The sequence below is a fragment of the Peromyscus maniculatus genome, chromosome 16 (genome assembly GCF_049852395.1).
Source record: "Peromyscus maniculatus bairdii isolate BWxNUB_F1_BW_parent chromosome 16, HU_Pman_BW_mat_3.1, whole genome shotgun sequence".
NCBI classification, from domain to species: Eukaryota; Metazoa; Chordata; class Mammalia; order Rodentia; family Cricetidae; genus Peromyscus; species Peromyscus maniculatus.
The window spans coordinates 55,761,573-55,782,439 of NC_134867.1; the positions used below are offsets into that span (position 1 = coordinate 55,761,573).

The window sequence follows — 20,867 nt, forward strand, 5'->3', positions numbered from 1 at the left end:
CCTAGGTTTGATTCCAGCATCCACATGGTAGCTCACAACCACCTCTACCTCCAGTATCAAGAGATTCAGTGGGGGCCTGGGCATTAGGCATGAATGTGGTACATGTACATATATACAGGCAAAACATTTATACACGTAAAATAACATTGCGCCTCAGAGTAATATAAAAGCAAGAGATGTATGTATTCTTAAATAATTCCTCCGACGTTAGTCCCCTAAGTGCCTCAATTACAGCACAATCCACTGTGCCCAGTGATAAAAGCAGATCTTTAAAACTAAAATCCAGCAAGAATATAACCATGAAATTTAAAAATTAACCCAAAGAATTGGCTATCATGGATTTCCTTCCTAAGGCACAGCTAATACGTTACTTTACATTTAGAAGATGTGTTTCTAATGATGAATTCAAAGAATTTAAAAATCACTTTAAAAAGTAAACCTGAGAAGGGTGGAATTATTCCAATTAGACTTCAGCTATTTCACCCTGAGCATGAAGCACTTTGTGCAGTCAGAGAGGGGTGTTCTAATCCAGACTCTAGATCTATTCAATCTCCACAGCAAATATGCCAGATTATGGACATGAAAACATGAGCCTTAGATTTTTAATTTAGAATAAAGCAGCACACAGAACTGCTAATCTATTGAGCAAAAACTAAAGACACAGTCCAGGGAGCCTGCAAAGATTTTACACTCAAAGCTACCCTGAGAAGTTAATGGCTTAATAACCATTTAAATATGTATTGCCATTTTTGTTTAGACATAGCATAGGTAAAGCTATGAATACAAAAGTCCTTCAGTAGATAATTTTTAACAATAAAAGGCATGGACACCAAATGGGTTAATTTTTCAGTAAAAGGAAACCACTAAGCCTTGAATTTTAAAAGTCACTAATGATGAGAAAACAAGGCACGGAAGAATTCCCAAGAACAGTGTTTCCTTTACTTCTATTTCTTTCCTTTACTTCTGCCTACTGCTGATATTCATCTACAATAACTGTAAGTAAAAAACTGTACTTGAGAAGTTACAGTCTCGGACCAGGGACAATGAACATTATGTCATTAATAGAGTGGTGACATCTTCCCTACTAGGATGTAACTATGACCAGCCAACGTCTTCTGGAAATAGAAGAAGACAGGCTGATGTCGGACCCACTTAAAAACCCATAGGCCAGCAAAATGGAGAACTTGAATCTCACGACTCTACCAGAAAACAGATGACTGGTGTACAAGTTCAAGTGCTGTACAACCTGTGGAAGACAATAAAGCCCTCCAAGCCAGTTCAACTATAAAGAGTTTAGATGAGATTTGTTAAACCATTAACTACTGCCACACAGTCTGACTCCATTTTCTGAGCTGTACCACCACTTACATGCCCTTTAATGTGCCCAGGCTGAATCCTTACATCCTATAATCCTAGAGAAAAGAATATGAGGAGGGCACTTATTTGATTCTGTTCTGTGGCTAAAATATAGAATATTACATGCAGGATTGTGTTTCAAAGCAAACAGGATATGTAAGACAATACTGCTGCCCAGTCTTCCCATGAAACTTTCACCTGCAAAAATGTGCAAGTCAGTCAAAAGATCAGTGTTACCCACACTTCTAATGCATCCCATAAATTATAGACTTGCTCCCAATTCAATATTCATGTAAAAATTTAACTAAAATAAACCTTTGTTGAAGAAAAATAATTGCCTATGGTGAAGTCAAAACAACACTATCATTAAAAACCCCAGCTGCCAGCTGAGTCACTGAAAACATGACTCTACCTCTTAAGGCTCTGCTCCTCCGCTCTTTCCTCAAAGGATTGAGAGAGCTCAATGCTTTCAATCTCTATTGTGTTGTATGAGAACAAAATGCCAAATAATCACAGCAGCAGAGGGAAAGGAATCCACCAGTGTGCTACAATCACAACTCTGCCTTCCTAATAATAGTGCCTTTCCTGCCTCAGTCCCGTCTCTATGTTGTTAGCAGTAATCCACTCTTCAACTTCCTCAAACCGGTGTGACTATTCCTTCAATACACGCAAACACGACACACATTTGGTCAAATTAATCTGTCTTAACTGACCTGACCTGAGGGTTCTTCCTGAGGACTTCCCTGTGTCCCATAGAGCCTACTGCTCCTGGGACATCTCATCATTTTCCCGATGTCTCTAATCAGAGCAATGCTTTCTGCAGAGTACTGCTGATAAGAGACTAGTGAAGGGCAGGTGGTAATAAATGGGGCTGAGATTTATATGCTAACAACAGTAAAATAGAACTTTTACTATATACAAAAATCAATCTCAAGTGGATTATGGACAGAAAAGTGAAAAAAGATACCTTCATGATGAAGACATAAATGATTTCTTCAGTAAGAAACAACCACAAATTAAAAATTAAGAATGTCTGTTCTTCAAGAAAAAAGATCAGTGGGAAGGTGGAGAACCATGAGTGGGTAATGGGGCATGTCTGTGTGTGAACAGAATCAAAGTATATTATATATGTCTGTGAAAGTGTCATAATAAAGCTGATTATTTTGTATACTTAATATATATTGGTAAAAAAGCTAAGGAAAAAGAAATGTCTAATTCTCAAGCCACTGTAAAAAGACCACGACGATATAAGCATAGAGAAAGGAAATCTGCAGTCCACTGTACTAGTACAGAGAATATGTAATAACTGCACACCAGCAAACAGAAGATAACCCACAGAAAGATTAGCAAGGGTAAGCAGTTCAGTGTAAAACACCCAAGTGACCCAAAGATGCAATGGTGCCCATTTCATTAAAACTCAGCAAAGACAAAAAATAGCACAACACACCATCATCCCTAGATTAATAACAAAATGTATAAGTCTATTAATGTCCAGAGCGGGTAAAAATATAGATCAAAATGAACTCATGCACACACTGTTGGTAGGAATATATAAGCCTGATGACTTCAGAAAACAGTTAAGTATTGCCTAACAAGAATGAAGCTTCTGGACACATATCTTGTCCAAAACTTGCCCTTGTGCCTAAGAACTTTCATGACAGTTTAGTTCATAATAGTAAAGCACTGAAATGAATCCTGGGACAGATTACGAGAGTGAAAGAGTGGGCAAGACACAGAGCTATGTAAGTAAGTGATAACTATGAGCACACATGTGAACCCCAAGTTGTTTACAATAAACACACACATATTGAATAACTCCTTTTAAGTAAAGCTTAAGAGTGGGCAAACCTAGAGTATATGACACACATGGATACAAGTCTGTTTTATCAAGACTAGGGAAGGGAACAATCCAGAACTCAGTTCTGATTTATTACCTTGGTAATGGGGGGCAGAAAGGAGATGTAATCGAGTGAGGTGAGGTTCTAAGGGCAGATCCTCACCGCAGGCTCACCTTGCAGTCCTGTCTTGCAAGCTGCCCTTGTCCACCCTGGAGGTTCACTTTGTAAACTCAGAATAACCAGGCCACAGGAAGGCAGGCTCAGCAGGCATCAAGTGAGGTAGGTAGAGGTGCAGGTGTGTGTGTGTGTGTGTGTGTGTGTGTGTGTGTGTGTGTGTGGTGGGTAGTAGGGTGAGGGTGGTGGGATCAAGTGACAATCTATGCATTGGTTAACGAGATTCTCTTCAATGACAAATTTACCATACTATCTTTTAACTGTCACCCTAAGGATTGCAGAGGATCAATTTTAAGATAGCACAGGCCACTCTCGACATCAGGATGTTCCTGGGTTTTGTGTATGGCAGTGTAGGCCTTGTGCTGAACACAGTGTCTTTGTTGGCTAACAAGTATAATTCATGGTCTCCACTGAGCGCACCTAGAATAGTCTTGTCTGCTATCTTCACTACATGTCCTACCTTTTGGATGGGTTTTTCTCTGTGTAATGGAAAAGTATTAACTTAGAAAACACGGCCAATGGTAAATACATAGTAGTATTTGGTCTGGAAATTTGATCATACAATGAAATACCCAAAGTAAGACTTACCTCAGCCACTTCCTTTTGAAATGTTAACGTCATCTTAGTTCTGCCATACACAAAAGGTCCATCTTTAAGAGAAATGTTTTCAAGCCACTTGATGATCAGTGGGGTTGAAACACTAAAAGGCAGATTTCCAATAATATGTACATTTGGAGGATCTGGTTGTGGGGAGAAGACAATTTGGAATGAGTACATGAATATATACTGAATATGATCTTAATGGTTTAATTTACATTTAATTATGAGGATCAAATGAAGGCATATGAAAGGTATGTTTCAATATTTTTCAGTTCTCTCAAAATGCATTTTTTCACAATTAGCTTTGTATTTATTGAGAAAAAAGTTCTAAGGAAGGTCATGAAATGAGGTGTTTGGTCTAATTTTCTTTAGACACAATGAGTTTAAAGTGCCCATGGAATTTGACAGATCATCAGACACCCAGGAGGGGGATACAAGCTGCGTTTAAAATCTGAATGCTTGAAATATTTAGGTGGAAATAAAGCCAAAGAAATAAAGAAATCCAGGCAAACCTTCAGCACGAGAAGATGACACAAAAGAGTCTCAGAATCAAACAAACAGGAAGCGGGTTAGAAAACAAAAACAAAACAAAAAGCTACAAACAACAAAACCCCAAACTCTCAAACCACTGGCAAAGGACAGTTTTAAGTTTCCAAACACCGAGTAGAATGGTGGAGCCCGATAAGCAGGGAAGCCGGTGTACAGAAGTCGAGAAGGTGACACATGACCCCAAATGGATGGGCCAGACGGGTGACTGACCCTAGCCAGGCTGGGTCAGTGACGGAGAACCGCGGGCTCTGTGCTGCGAGGTCAGTGACTGTAAGCACAAGCTACTCTGGAGGAGCCTGACCCTGGGGAGGCCGGACACACAGGAGCGGCTAGGTCTGCTAAACCCCTCCTTCGACTTGTTCTGAGAGTTCCTGTTAGCAACCCATATGCCCTATATCATCTGCATTTTCCCAAGAGCTGAACACTGCTGGTACCCAGTAAACATCTGTCCTTGAAGGAAGAATGCCTTGGCTGGTCAGAGTCATTACCGTGAAGGCAAAGGAAAGAGAGATAAAGGTCTGTGGGTGGCCTGGTTTACAACATTTCAAAAATAGTTAACAATACTTGGTATAGCGTCATAAAAATATAAAGTATATTTGCACAGAAACGACAACTTGAAGATCTGAAACAAGGAAATTGGAATCAGGGAAAACTCAACCAGGTATGGTAGTGCACACCTGTAATGCCAGCAGTTGTGAGGCCAAGGCAGGAGAGTTCTCAAGTTCAATATCAGCCTGGGCTACAGCATGAGATGCTGTCTTAAGAAAAAAAAAGATTCAGAAAAACTAACAATATTTTGTAAGAAAGTAGGGAAGCAGAAAAAATTATAATGTACATTATTTAATTCTGTTCAGGTAATTTTAATAAAAAATATAAAAGCAAGCACTTTATTATAATACATAGGTGATAGCTGAAACAAATATCTGTGATATGAACAACCAAAAAAACAGACAGACAGACACACATCCACCTGCCACCGCCACCAAAACAATGAACAAACAGCCCCAGACCAAGGCACCTACCGTCTTCCCACTGTCTTCGGACGTGGTCTGGAAAGGCCTTTTCGATCTTGTATGTCAGCACATCTCCATGAACAATTCTCAGCTTTCCAGGTGCTGCATCAGAAAGCATCTAGTTTACAAGAGGTCAATAAAATGAGCTCATAGACTTCGGGGCAGCAAAACTCAAAATCTTAGACCCGCACAGCATTTCATAAGTGGGAACAGCAAACACTAGATGTGATCACTGATGAGACCATTGTGTTTCTACTTAACACAACAAGGGTTAGGTAAAGCGGTGTGGTGGCATTGTGTTCCCCAAAATACTGTGCACCCTAATAAACTTATCTGGGGTCAGAGAACAGAACAGCCACTAGATACAGAGGCTAGAAAATGGTGGCACTCATGCCTTTAATCCTAGCATTCCAGAGTCAGAAATCCCTCTGGATCTCTGTGAGTTCAAGGCCACATTGGAAACAGCCAGGCATGGTGAAACATGCCTTTAATCCCAAGAAGTGAGCCTTTAATCCCAGGGAGTGATGGCAGAAAGCAGAAAGGTACATAAGGCGTGAAGATCAGAAACCAGAAGCTTTTAGCTGGTTAAGCCTTTAGGCTTTGAGCAGCAGTTCAGCTGAGGTTCATTCTGGATGAGGACTCAGAGGCTTCCAGTCTGAGGAAACAGGATCAGCTGAGGAATTGGCAAGGTGAGGAGGCTGAGGCTTGTTCTGTTTCTCTGATCTTCCAGCGTTCACCCCAATACCAGGCCCTGAGTTTGTTTTATTAATAAGACTCTTTAAGATTCATGCTACAAAGCAGCAGAGACTAGAGTGACATTTTAGGATTTAAAACAGCATATCAGTCTAATTTGATGGTCTGAGTGACTTGTGTTTCTGCTTGGGAAGAGTGAACATAACATACTGGGAAACCTTATAGCGAAACACTGAGGATTAAAAGTAAAGTATATGAAAATGAGCTAATTCAACTAAGCCTGTATATATTAAATGTACACAAAAGATTCTGCACATAAACAAAACTTTTCATGTAATCTTTGTAATTCAAACTAAGTAGGAAGTCCTTTGCCTGGCATTCTGAGACACTCCTTGACCTGAATCACAGTCACTGTAACCTAAGAACAAGCCTCCATATTTTCACAACAGTTACCCCTCAGCCCATTTCTATCTATTCCCAATAATCTGTTTCCTTTTCTCCTTCAGTCTTTCTTAGCACAAAAGACTACAGTAAGGTCTTGGGACTTGGGTCAGTGATAGAATACTTGTAATAATATGCAAATCTGTGGGTTCCACCCCAGCCTCACCAAACTAAACAGAACCTCATTCCTTAGTACTCTTAAGCTTTTTCTCCTTAATTTCAGTCCTTAGCATCATATACTAAAAGCTGGCCCTTGGCTTAAATGAGCCCCAAGGCTGAGCCAAACTGGGTGCCAAGTCCCCCTGCATCCAATACAAAACTTAATTCTTGATATCCTTGGTCGAATAAAAACCATGTAGCCAGAGACCACCTCTGTTCCCACTGCCTCTGACTCTTTTACAGGCCTTTGTGATCCTACTCCTCACACTGGTTCACCTTGCCAAGCCTTACACATGGGGAGATGCTTAGTCTTCCTGCAACTTGACATGTCATGTTTTGTTGATGATACTCATGGGAGACCTCCCCTTTCCTGAGCAAAAATAGAGGAGTGGATTGGGGGTGGGAACAGGAGGGAGTACGGGAGGACCAGGAGGAGAGGAATTAGGGGAAACTGCGGCCAGTATGTAAAATAAATGTATTAAAAACAAACGAAGAAACCGTGCAGTCCCTGAGCTTACCACACTTAAAATGCAGGACTGACTGACATTTGGTGAGAAGGCCACTGCTGAGGCAGACAGCATGGAAAGGGGTGGTGACCCTTTCCCACACTGGGCACCGTCTCAGTCAGCCACTCAGTTGCTGAGACTTGAGGAATGGCACTGGGCTATGTTGGGGTGCCAACAGGTTCCTGGAGAACCCCGCCTCTTTGCTCTTGTTCCCTCATGTCATTAAAGTCGACACCCCCCCACCCCCACCTCAACACTTTCCTTTGGTCCATTTCAAGCAACTAATAGGAAGGCTGAAAAAGGTCTCGTGGAGGCCGGAGGGGAGACTGCAGCAAGGCCCGCGCTTGCTGACCGATTTCCCCTGCGTGGTCTCCTGTGTCGCAGAGGAGACCCGAGCCAGGCTGTAACTGGAGGCTTCCCCCCTCTGCTCCCTCTGTGAGACGCCCATGGTTCCTGACAGCGCTTCTAACAGGCCACGGCAGGGGCACACGCGTGGGTTCCTTTCTCTTTGAGAGCTGTGCTGCTGAGGGAAGATCAGTTTCCTGCCTACCTCACAGTGTCCCGTGGGACAGCACCGCACAGCAGGTGGGGAACAGGCATTGGATAAGCAGATGAGTGGACGGCTACAGAGTGTCCATGAAGCTGCGGACTACTGCAGAAGCCGGGCCTCAAAATCTGCGGGGTGGAGGCCTTGGCAAGGATTTACCTCAGTCATAAACGAGCGAGATTACACAAATAACAAGTACATAGCCTGTTTTAGTAAGAGGGCGGACATTTTAAATTTAGGATCAGTTCATCTGATATGGTTAGTCACGGTTATTTATCAAAAATATTTGCATACCTTTGACAGTCATATACTTAGGGATTATTGTAAGCTTACCATGGTTTGATAAAATTTAGCTCGATCAGTTTCAGATAATATGTCTTAGAAATTTCAAGATACTTAAAAACTGAGAGAGTTCTTATGGGATATTCAATAACTGTATGAACAGTGAATTTAATGCTAACACTTACATTGGTTAATGGAGAAGGCTAAGTTTTTCTGCAATTATGCTTTACATAATTAAAACAAATTAGCATATCAAAAAACAAAGAGGCAGAACTAAAAGCTTCTGTTACACAATGTCAATATATAGAAAGTAATTAAGTAATTAGTAATTAGAACTAAAGCAAAACAATGTAAACCTGCTTCTTTGGTATTAATTACCATGCTCTGATAACTGTGTTTGAAACGTTATTTCTTTCCATACTCTCACGGACACAACTGCATACTGAGAACTGACAAAAACAGCCGTCTACTTTCCTCGCCTGTACAAAGTTGCATTTCTACTCTATTTCTTTTGGACTCCCATTCAGGTTTAACACTCAGTCAAGGCAAACCAAATCCATCTTGTAGAAGGCCTGGCTCCTCCTCGACAACTGCGTGGCCTCAGCTTCCCTTACCCAACTCCTCATGGCCGAAAGAACGGGCTGAGTGTGAGGTGTTGAGGGGGAGGTGCCAAACCAAGTGAACTGGCATTTCCATTATAAAAAACACCCCTTTAAACACCTAAAACGACCCTCAGCAACAACACATACAGATTCCCTACCCAACCCAAGATAATGGAAAAATGTTTTCATCAGACCATGCTACTGTGGGGTGGGAAAAACCACTCTTACCCTTCCAGGATGGCCCCAAGCATTACACTTCAAAAGCTGGAGCTGTAAAAACATGACTGACGGGTTCAGAGCACAGCCCACCATGCTAAGGTGAGTATTTGTATGGCCACTCTCAAGCTGTTCTAGGATTTTAATGTTAGTTTTAAGTATAGTCTTCCAAAACGGAATGTGAAGTGGCTTTGAGTAAAACACGTTCACTGAGTCTTAAAAAAGTAGAAAACCAAGTCACAAAAAGGAGAAGCATACATGTAAAAACGACTTCTGCTAACATTATCAGAAGAACTGCTAGCTCCCGGCTTGCACAATGGCATATAAAATTCTTAACTGTGTTAGAGCAATTATTCCAAGTCCCCAAGAGAGACAATGTTTCTTCCTGTGTTAGGTTTTGTAAAAGGCACAGGGAACAGTGACATGGCCGTGCCTTTAATAAAGGTCAGATAACACGTGCAGAAGCATCCTTTCCTCCAACGCCAAGGCTTATGTGAAAGCATTCTGCAGGGGGTCTAACGGCACTGGACCTAGGTGGCTCTTGGCAACTTAATTTGATGAGAAAAGATCTCATGCAATTCTTGGAACTTAGGCAAAAATTCAAATTTCCTTGAAAACAAAAAAGAACTCTATCAAATAGCTGTTCGGTGTTCCATGCCACCTTCTCACAGTAAGGGGCTCACAGCAGCCAATACTGTATGAGCTAAGCGTTAATGACCTTCTTCCTTATTTGTCATATAATAGAGCCCAAATACTGCTGAAATAAATACTAGCAGAAGAGCTAGGCAAAACCTCTAAAGCAAACATGAGAAGAATTGTAATATGGCATATGATAAACAGAAAGTTGAAAAATGTATTGTTATGAAGAATGTCCAAAGTAGATGAAGGATACTATTATAAAAGGACTACAATCCTTTCTTTTTTAAGGGGACCATGGCTTCAAAGTGGGTACTTGCTTCTCAAACAGGGCAGAGAACTTCTAACAGAAGCTTGCTTGCCCAGCCCCATCATGGACTCCGATATGTGTGATGAAGTCAGTTTCTTTATGCCGTGTTCAACCTTCATGTGTGAGCAGGTAAAAGCTAAGTCTGACTCCTGTGGTACAGAAGGGAAAGGGGAAGCTACAATAGTTTCAACAGGAAGCTAGGGGGTCAAAGGCTAACACGTCTCAGGTGTGGCTTTTCCATCCCACGAACTTTCTGCCGTACCTATCACAAAAGGCCCAATACGAAAATAGTCAATGATTTCCTTTGTGGCTCTAAAATTCCATTAAGCAGGCACATAACCCATTGGTTGAGAAGAACCCTTGAGCTTCCTACACCAGACATATCTCCTCCTTAAACTCTAAGTAAAAGCACACACAAAAAGAATTTTCAGCATTTATGTGTATTTTACATATGAACCATTTACCAAGGCTGTGTTTATACCTAAATATCAATTTGAATAAATTTACTATGATATGCTATTCAAGTATGTTTTCTGGACATAACGAAATGAAAATAATAGAAAGATATATGGAAAAATGCAAATTAAATGACAGATTTCTAAGTAGCCCACAAATCAAATACAAATCAAAAGAAAAATAGGTTAGATGGAAATTTTGAATTTCTTTTTGAAAATTTCCTCTAATTTTAGTATCTCAAAAGCAGCTGTAAAACAAAGTGCTCAGTGGTCAACTCCTCATAAATATTAGCTATTATAGTTGTTAATGGGTGAAACAAAACATAAAATAAAATTACTTTTAATGGAATTAAAGAAAAAACATGACACTTCAAAATTTGTGGTTTTCTAACAAAGCTGAAATTTATAGCATTTTTCTGTAAGACAACATAAAAAGCTTCAAGTCAGTGACTCAGTTCCTACCTTCCAATAGCTACAGAGAAAGCAGAACAAATGAAGCCCAAGGCAAAGAGAAAACAAGAAATCTCAGAGCAGATGTCAACAACACCGAAAACAGAAAAGTCAATGAAATTAAAGCTGTATTTTAGAGATCAATAAAGTCAATGAATCTATAATCAAATCACTCAGAAAAAAATAGGTATGCATAAATGACCTGTATCATAAAAAGGAGAGGGGGCATTACTACTACAGATGGCTGGGCTAACAACAACAAAACAAAAAAACAAAATCAATACAACTCACTGTATTAACATATTCAAAAAGAAAAACATTTCAATAAACCTAGGGAAAGCTTTTTTTAAAAAAACAAATCCAGTATTCATTGATTACAAAAAAGAAAACAGCATCCCTTAGCAAACTAGGAGCAGAGACCTTCCTCAGCTGGAAAAGGAGACTCAGAAAAAGGCCAAGATCACAGTAGTAAATGCTGACTGTTCTCCCCAGTCAGAGGGAAGGGAAGGGCGCGCACTCTGACTACTTGTTCAACACAGCACTGGGGTTCCTAGTCAATGGCAGACAAAACGACGACGACACAGATGCAAAGGGATTGATTAGAACGCAGGAGGTAGAAGTGTTTTTATTTCATGACAGGGTCATACATACATAAAATAAGGAATCTACAAAGGAGCCACCAATAATTGAATTTAGTAAAGTTTCAGGGTACAAAGTCAGCATCCAAGACATCAATGGCAACAGGCCACTGGAAAGTAAAAAAACAAAACAAAACAAAAATAACTAGAATCATGTACAAGAGCATCGAAATGCATGCAATTCAGCCGGGCGGCAGTTGTGCACGTCTTTAATCCCAGCACTCGGGAGGCAGAGCCAGGCGGATCTCTGTGAGTTCTTAGGCCAGAGCGAGATCCAGGACAGGCACCAAAACTACATGGAGAAACCCTGTCTTGAAAAAAACAAAAACAAAAAACCCGAAATGCATGCAATTCTTAAAGGTAAATCTGGCGTGTGCAAAATCTGCACACTAAGAAGTATAAAAGTGTCAAGAGAAAATATCAATAAATTTATATACAATGTTCATAGATCAGAATTCCCACCCAAATTAATTTTTAGTTTCAACTTAATCTCAAGCAAAAGACAGAGCATGCAGCCAGTGGAATAGAACTGGATTCCAATATTAGCACCACAGGGACAATTCTACAAGCCAAAAGATGAACCCAACATACAGTTCAAAGAGGCAGTCAGGGAGAAAAACAGACAGATACAGATGGACAGAAACTGAGTAAAAATGAACAGAGATCTAAAGCTAAGAGCTAAAACACAGGAAACATTCTTTTTCTTTTTGCTTATAGCCCTGGTGGTCCTGTAACTCACTATGTAGAACAGGCTGGCCTTGAACTCCAAGATCCACCTGCCTCCTCTGCTTCCTGAGTGCTAGGATTAAAGGCGACCACCGTCTAGCTCATATTTTTTTGTTAGTTCTTCATAATTGGTTTTCAAAAATATTCTAAAAATGACACAAAATCATATTTAAAAGAAAAAGCTGAAAATTTTCTACTTTGTAAAAGTCAAACTTCTTTTCAAAAGATACTGTTAATAAAAAAAAGCCACCACAGCTGAGAAAATCTCAGCAAAGCATGTGCCTGAACCATATAAAGAGCTCGCAAAATTTAACAAGACAAATGGACCACCACTAAAAATAGCAAAAATATCTAATTCCTCAAGTAAGTTACAGGTGACTAGGAAGCACACGATACACATGCAATTATCAGGCATTAGCAAACCTGAAAGACACCACTACATACAAACCACAAGGGTTCAAACAAAGACAAAACACCAAAAGGTCACTATTCCAGTGTGTGCAAGCCCGTATAGGCACGACAACTCGGCTCCATCCAGTCAGAGTGGAAAATGGGCTAGGCATCTCAGTAGTTTGGTAGTTGTGTAACAGAAAATGACCCAGGCAGAGCATCAGACCCAGCTATTACAGCCTAGCTCTTTACTGGAGAAAGATGAAGGTACACACTCACAAAAATTACATGCTAATATTCCAATGGCTTGTTAAGAAAGCCCATCATCCCAGCACTCGGGAGGCAGATGCAGGCGGATCTCTGTGAGTTCGAGGCCAGCCTGCGCTACAGAGTGAGATCCAGGACAGGCTCCAAAGCTACACAGAGAAACTCTGTCTCGAAAAAACAAAAAAAAAAAAACACCACCACCAACAACAACAAAAAGAAAGTCCATCAAGAGGGGAATGGTGAATAGCCACAGAATTGGTATACTTACACAGTGGACTACTTATACAGCAACAAACACAGAAAGTTACTAATACCTCAGCATGTGTGAAAATAACTACTCTGAGAAAAAGATAGACATACACAGCATTAACTAAAAAGTATATATGAAATTATTACAGTCAAATATAACTTTAATAAAGAGGAGAAAAATCTTCCTCCTGATGAGCTGTCCAGGGATAGGCCAAGGGAGGAGCAAGTAATCCATAACAAGGAACAAGTTCTCCTCATGACCATGTTTACCATCTTTAGTGTGAGCACAGTACCACAGCATGCCAGTAATATGAGTATTTCCACTAAGTGTGCTTTATGAAATCTCAATAAAATTGCAATAAACCTGTAAGACAAAGTATTTAGTGGCCAATGCTTCAGAAATATTAGCTGTCATTATGATGATACATACTAATCATATAATGATATATTGTAACCATGCATTACACATGTATGAAACAAACAAAAATTTAAGAATCTGGACTCCTTGTCCAAAGAGGGGCTTTTATGACTTTATCTCCAGCTCACAAATGGGAGAAAAAAATTCTATCGAAGTTTCAAGCTCCCTGAGACATAAAGTCTCTTTACTCCCCTTCACAGAGAATCCTTAGTCACAGAAATGCAAGAAAAATAAATGACTACAACGTAATGAAGAAGAAATGGACAACCTGAGTGGTAAAACATTACCAGAAAGCAGCCTGTTGATCAGCAGTAGCCTGGATTAATTCTTTTTTGTTTGTTTGTTTTCCCGAGACAGGGTTTCTCTATGTAGCTTTGTGCCTTCCCTGGAACTCACTTGGTAGCCCAGGCTGGCCTCGAACTCACATTAATCACCAGAGATGCCCAAGACATGGAAAACAAGAACTCGATGTTAATAAAGATTCACTGAAGTCGGACACTGGTGGTGCACATCTTTGATCCCAACACTCAGGAGGCAGGCAGATGTTTGAGTTCAAGGTCAACCTGGTCTACAGAGTTCCAGGACAGCCAGGGCTACACAGAGAAATCCTTTCTTAAAAAACAAACAGCAAAACAAAAAGATTCACTGTGTCAGGCACTCACTAAATACTAGTAACAATTCTGAGTAAACTGAGGCAAAATGCACACAATTTTCTACCTAAGGGCACACAGCTAGCATCTAAGTTCATCCTGGCAGCCAGATGGGACCACCAATGTCCCTTGCCATGAAAATCACCCATGCTGCTTTCACACATCGGAAAGATTTACTTATCTTTCCAATACATAGAAGGGACGTGAGGGATGCTCCCCTCTCCTATAGCTGCCTCAGGGTTATGCTGTAACAACTGAATCAAGCTACAAATGACATACTTTCAGCCAGAAGATATTTTATAAATTATTACACTTTCTTTAAAAAGTAATTCTATTAGCTTAGAAATCACTAAAATGGAATGCTTAAAATAGATCACTCTATTTCTGCTTTTACTCAATTTTATGATTAATTTAGGACATCTAACAGAGCATAGCTTTACATATTGAAACATTCTTTACAGGAAAAAGAAGCCTATTTGATAATTTAGTACCCATCATTTCTTTTTAAGGCAAGTTCCTTTCCCGCAAAGAAGACACTAAGAATTCATTCTGCTGCTTGTGAAATTGGTAAGAAATCAAATGTACATTTCCTGTGATTTATCTTGAATTAGCTTTGATACTTAAAAAAAAATAGCATAAAACTTCCCAATAATCAATGTTCCTATTTACTTTTACTATCCAAGGACACATTTAGTCAGCTGCTCTGATACATACACAACAGTCACTGATGATTTTATTTCCCACCCGAGACACTACTTTGTGGCACTGTCGTATACACTAGAGATACAGAGGAATAAGGATTCAGATCTTCATCCTAGGCCACTTACGTTCTAAAGGGGCGAGACTGAGGACAAGTAAACAAGAACATTAAAGATACAATGTTACCAGCCATGATAAATCTAACCAAACAAGGTACAGAGTGAGGAGGCAGGCACTCCAAGGGCGGGACCGGAAGAAGAAAAGGGGGGTGGTCGCCTTTTTAACAGTCGGTCTTCAGACACTACGAATGCGCAGAGGAAAATACATAAATTAACGTGGGGATTAACGCAGATTTTATTCACCCTCTGATTAACGGGAAATATGAAGGGGAAATAGGATGGTTAAAAAACCTCTTTGAAAGGTACAAAAGTCAAGTGAACGCTGTGTCCACTGAGGGCTGAAAGAATAAACACAAAGAGAACAACACAGCAGTTATCAGTTTCTTTAGGTCACCAGATAACCCCACCAAAAACAATATTCCTACTTCCACTGCCAGCAGGGATGTGGTTCTTAAAGCCAACACAACAAAAGAAAACCCCACACTACGCAGTTTCACTTATGGTCCAGGACATTTACCATGTATCACTCCCAAAATTAAGTTAGCAATCTGAAGTGAATTCTGATCGGCAAAACTAGATACAAGTCAATTATTATACAATTATTTAACACATGAAAACCAGATGAAGCCAGATGAGAAAAATACAATCACTAGTTTTCTAAAAAGTGCCCATAAAATGCTGTGGAATAATCCTTCTGTGTACTGTGAATGTGTATTGCTCTCGTTGTTAATAAAAAGCTGATTGGCGAAGGCTAGGCAGGATTTTGGGGGCAGAGAATGCTTGGAAGAAGGAGGGCAGAGTCAGAGGGGTCACCAGCCAGACACAGAGAGGAAACAGGAGATACAAGATGAAAGAGAGGTAACACCATGTGGCAGAATGTAGATTAATATAAATGGGTTAAACTGTAAGAGCTAGTTAGTAATAAGCCTCAGCTATCAGCTGAGCATTTATAATTAATATTAAGCCTCTTTTTCATTATTTGGGAGCAAATGCTGAGACACAGAGAAACTCTGCCTATAACAAAATCCTAGATTTTAAAAACAAATTTTCTCAAACTATTCTAGCATACACAAGTATTTGCGTATACTATTTTTAAGCCATTTTTTTTTTTTTAAGTAGAATAGTGGATAATTTTACTATTCTGTTATAGGCATAAAATAAATTCCTACTTGTGGGAGCCCGTTCTCGGGTTCCTCGTGGCTTTATCCAGAAGGTCCGAATAGAGGATGATTAGGACCACAGGCCTGAGTGCAGGTGTCTGAGATGGTCTGCACTTGGCTGTGCTGGGGGAGGAGGTCTTTTGCTCCACCCCTTGGCGTCTCTATAAAAACCCTGGGCCAGAGACGGTCCGGGCCTGTTGGAATAGGTTCCAGGCTCTCTGGAGGCTATCCTTTATTTTCTATCTGTTTATCTCCGCGATAGTCTCCGCAATAAATCCTTCTATCTAATATTTCCTGCTGATTGCACTCAAGAAAACTCTGGGGAACTGTGGGGGTGGTGGGTAAACGCCCCGCACCTACTCATATGGGTCTAAAACTCAGGGCTCTTTTAAAGTTTTAGAATTATACAGAAATCAAACACAGTCCTTTCAGTCATCAAGTGCCTCTTATGAGGAATTTCTTTACAGGATCCCTGATATAATCTGTCCCACTGTTTGCCAATGCTTTAAAAACTCAACTTCCCTTTGATTTCAAACCCTCAAACTTTCCTCCTTGAATTTCCACTTCCTTATTTTTTTTTCCCTACAATAACCAAAACAGGCTTATTCTCCACGGCCAGCCTGTGATGGGCAGAGTGAAGACACTCACCCTAGGTTCTCACAAGTCATGTGAAACACCCCCAGCCCTTCAAGTTCTTCCCTATAACAGCACCTGTGTGTCTAAAAATTTCACCCAAACCTCATCTACGGTTCTAAGTGGGGCAACTTCTTTATACATAAATGTTCTATTGTAAAAATGCTTAAACTCAACAACTAATTCCTCTCGATGAGGTCTAGCATGTATCTTCTTTACCTTTTATGCGTGGAAATGCTTTTTTGGAACCTAAAAAGTCCTCCTAAGTCATGCCGATTGATCATTATTGATAATTATTTAGTTTTATGCCTTTCTACAGAACTGGGCCCTAATATGCACAGCTCAGAAATAAAACAAAACTGCAGAAATGATTAGTTTATTTAGCATCCGTGTCTAAATTGCTTTTATTCAAACTGTACCCAACAGACCATTTGGGTATTCTTGTGTGCAACAGTTTTCTAGACTTCTCTAGATGACAGAATCCTAATGTCTGGGACAGGACCTGGAGAGCTGCAGTTTTAGAACGGCCTGCACAGTCCTTGGTCAACACAGGGACTTTAGAATCATGGCCTAAGATTTCTTTCAGGTTTTGCTTGCTAAAAACGACACTTGAAGTATCTCACCTGTAGTCCTGGAATAAATCGAGTGTCCTTTTCAACCACCACAAGTTCAGCAATATTGGCATTGAGAATGGACCTTGTGATTCCACCAGGCCCTGGACCGACTTCGTAAACATAAACATCTGCTAGACTGCCAGCTTTCCTTACAATTTTGTCTAAAAAAAAAAAAAAAAAAAGTCAGTTACCTTCATTATCACAGTAAATTTCATAAGAATCCTCAGCAGTTACTAGTGATTATTTAGCTCCTAAACACATAACAGTCATTAATATCCTACATCACTGCACTGCACCGGTTCCTTAAACGGGATTATTCTGACAATTTCCTTAATTTAACTAATATTGCATTTTCTGTTTCTCCACTTAACCAACCAGTTGCCAAGACTTTGGCTAGATGAGCGTGCAGCACTTCATTATAGCCCTTGAACATCAAGCATCTTCCCCATTCATGACTTTCCCGTTCGTTTTTCCATCGTCGCAGGTAAAAACCCGACAGGAGAACGCAGAAGTCCCTAGTTTCACCTCTGGTCATTTGGAGGTCAGAACGACAAGCACAACAAATCCCCACTGTAGACGTGGACATCTGAATCTTTGAAACATTTCCAGAAAAAAAGGTCTGGATTCACTACTCGAAATTTTAAGCCCTGGTAATACACATGTTAAAAAGGAAAGACTAATTCTTCAGTTAGTTTAAGTCAGCAGAACCTAAGAAATCATAAAATAGACTATTGGTCCACTGCAACTAACCATCACCCTGGAGAAACACAATGGATTGGTCTTACTGACTGCAAGATATTAAATTTACACAAGTGGACCTGCCTGGACAGTGGAAAGTTTACTATTAAAGACACACTAGCACTTCTTGGCATTGCATATGGATACTGCACACTTGTCCCAGTTGATGATTACTGATTATCAGTTTAGGTAAATGGAAAGGCAAAATGTTACTTACCCATTCCCAAATAGTATTGTCTTGTAATAGATGAGAGGCAATCAACATCCCCTAACCAGCTATCCGTTTTTGGGTGACATTATGTACATTCTCTTACCATTCTATTATGATTTATATGAAGTACACATCAAATGTCATGAAGAAAAGCAAATGGGACGGAGGAGTTCCACCAAAGGTGGAACTAAATCTAAAACCAAATCCTTGTTTGGTTACAGGTCGTCAGTTGGTCTCTCGGAGAGAACGAGAAGGATTTGTTAAGCAGCATTATGAACTTAATATTCTCAGTCTTATACATGGAAAGCAGCAACATGTGGTTTCATTCTTAAGCTTCCCAGGAACACTTAAATAAAACCAGACACCAAAGATGCGGTGTCCGGCCCCTAAGTCTGAGTTTGAGTCTTGCTCCACCTGAGCCCACGAGGACAAGTGCCTTGACTTATTTCCTTTCCCTTTGGTTCACACAGAAAGGAGGGCACAAAGGCCCTAAGCATCTGGAACTTCCACCCGGGGACGCACAGGAGAGAATGAAGATGAAAACTTAAACGGCTGGGGATGTCATTCATGTGACAGAGCGCCTGCCTGGCGTTCCTGAGCAATCATTAACAGAGAATGGTGGCACAGGCTTCTAATTCCAGCACCTGGCAGCTGAAGGCAGAGGATCAGAAGTTCAACGTCACCTGCTGCATCACGTGTTTGAGGCCAGCCTTCGACACAGGTGACCGTCTTTTAAAAAACAATTTCAGCAGAGAAGGGTGCTTTCTGTGTAGCACTTGTTCGTGGCTGGGAAAGGACAGTATTAGCTATTGCTGGAACCAAAGAATGTAAAAGTAGGTGATCTTAAGGTTCTTGTAGGCCTTTCTAAATAAAAGACGAGAAAACTTAAGTAGAGCTAACTGTTTTACCCACATTAATATTGCTACGGGCAGAATAAAGGCTCCAACTTCAAAAAAATAAATGAATAAATGACTAATTTATACTTTGTCTATGCATCCATCATGTAATCAGAATTGATTTTTTTTTGGGGGGGTGTCCCTTTTACCTAGTAGAGGAGCTAAAATTTTAAGTACTCCAACAGTCAACTAGTGCCCTTATTTGCTACAGATGGACCTTATTCTCATAATCTCACCTTGTGGAAAGCATCCCTAACACGTGGGTGGTAAGTAAATCAACAAACACCTGTAAACTCAGCAAAATTTGGGTGTCAGACTGGTGACCTTCACCCTAGATCAATTTTACCGCATAAAAGTGACTTTTAAAGAGGCTTGAGGATTATCAACTTACTAAACTGCAAACTCAACGCTGTTGGAGTATCATAGTCCCAGAGTTGGCACAAGGTAGCTGTTTGCATAGTATGCATTTACAGAGCGAATATCCATTCCCTCGAGGGATTCTTAGACTCAAGAAGCGAACATTTATCCTATTTACTATTTGGGATTCGTTTTGAAATAGGGTCTCTGTCTCTAACTGGCGGCAACCCTCCCTCCAGCCTCTGCTCCGCCAGCGCTGAGATTATAAGGCGCCAAGTTACCGCGCCAGGCTAATGAGGGACAGATTGGGCATAGGGTCAAGAGGAAAACTGCACTAATTTAAATCCCACTCATCATAAAGTCCGCAGGAAGCAACTCCGGCCGGCAGAGCCGTCCACGCGAGCATCGCCTCGGCCCGCGAGCTCCAGGAGCAGCGGGGATCTAGGAGCAGCGTGCTCCGAGCGCCCGGGGAAGCGCTTGACTGACAGCCGCCCGTCCAGCCCGGCTCCATCCCCCGCCCGCGCCCACCGAGGAGACCCGGGCAAACAGACGACTCAGCCACCTGTCAGCCTCAAGTCCAAGAGGAAATTCTGGGAGAGCTGCTTCACCGCTCGCAGTCCGAACAACTTAATGATCTCCCGAATGGTGGGCAACGGGGGGAGGCGGAAAGTGCCGAGCTTCCCCGGGGAAGCCATCAGGACGACACGCGCGGCCGGGCCTCGCGCCGCGGCTTGAAGTTTCCACCGCGCGGGGAAGGCGGGGCCTGGGAGACGATGGCCCGCCTCTGAGGCTATCTTATTGGTTGTAGAAACCTATCGGAAATGACGACGCTAGCAGGAAGTCTGTAAGTATTGGGAGCGCACGACTGCGTCAGGCAGAGAGCGGTGCAGGCTGGGTGCGGAGAGGGGGCGGAGCCGGAGGGTGGGCGTGTCCCGATGGGCGCGCCTCTGGGAGGCTCCTTAGGCGTTCCAAAGGCCAGACTTTGATTAGCAGCGGGCAAGGTCATTTGTTGTTTTCTGTCGGCGATTTCCCCACCTAGGCTAGGTATTTTTATTTCCTCGCGTCTCTCACTTCTCTCAGCCTCAGTGTTTTCTTCTGTTAAGTAGCTCAGAGTTGTGAGCGCCACATGAAAGCGGTCACCCTGTGTAAGGGCAGCTTGCTGTCAGCGGCGGCCCCGTGACCATAGCAATGATTTCGCAGCTGAATGAGTTTCACCGGGGGTTGTCTGATCTCACCCGGGTTTGTGGAGAGGGCCGGCCACTAGAATTCCGACTC

General features: G+C 41.3%; 1 protein-coding gene across 2 annotated transcripts in view; it reads right to left on the reverse strand.

Annotated features, from left to right (window-relative positions):
• Nucleotides 1-20,348, reverse strand: part of Tfb1m (transcription factor B1, mitochondrial) — a 40,138-nt gene extending 19,790 nt beyond the window's left edge. The window contains exons 1-4 of one of the 2 annotated variants that reach the window (XM_042262353.2): nt 20,155-20,348; nt 17,400-17,551; nt 5,540-5,648; nt 3,957-4,108 (exon numbers count right to left, since the gene is read on the reverse strand). In XM_042262353.2, coding sequence (XP_042118287.2) covers nt 3,957-4,108; nt 5,540-5,648; nt 17,400-17,551; nt 20,155-20,287 — 546 coding nt within the window. In that variant the 5' untranslated portion in view covers nt 20,288-20,348. Of the gene's footprint in view, nt 1-3,956; nt 4,109-5,539; nt 5,649-17,399; nt 17,552-18,345; nt 18,423-20,154 lie in introns of those variants that run through there. The other variant, XM_042262355.2, reaches the window with a different exon arrangement.
• Nucleotides 20,349-20,867: the final 519 nt, after the last annotated feature.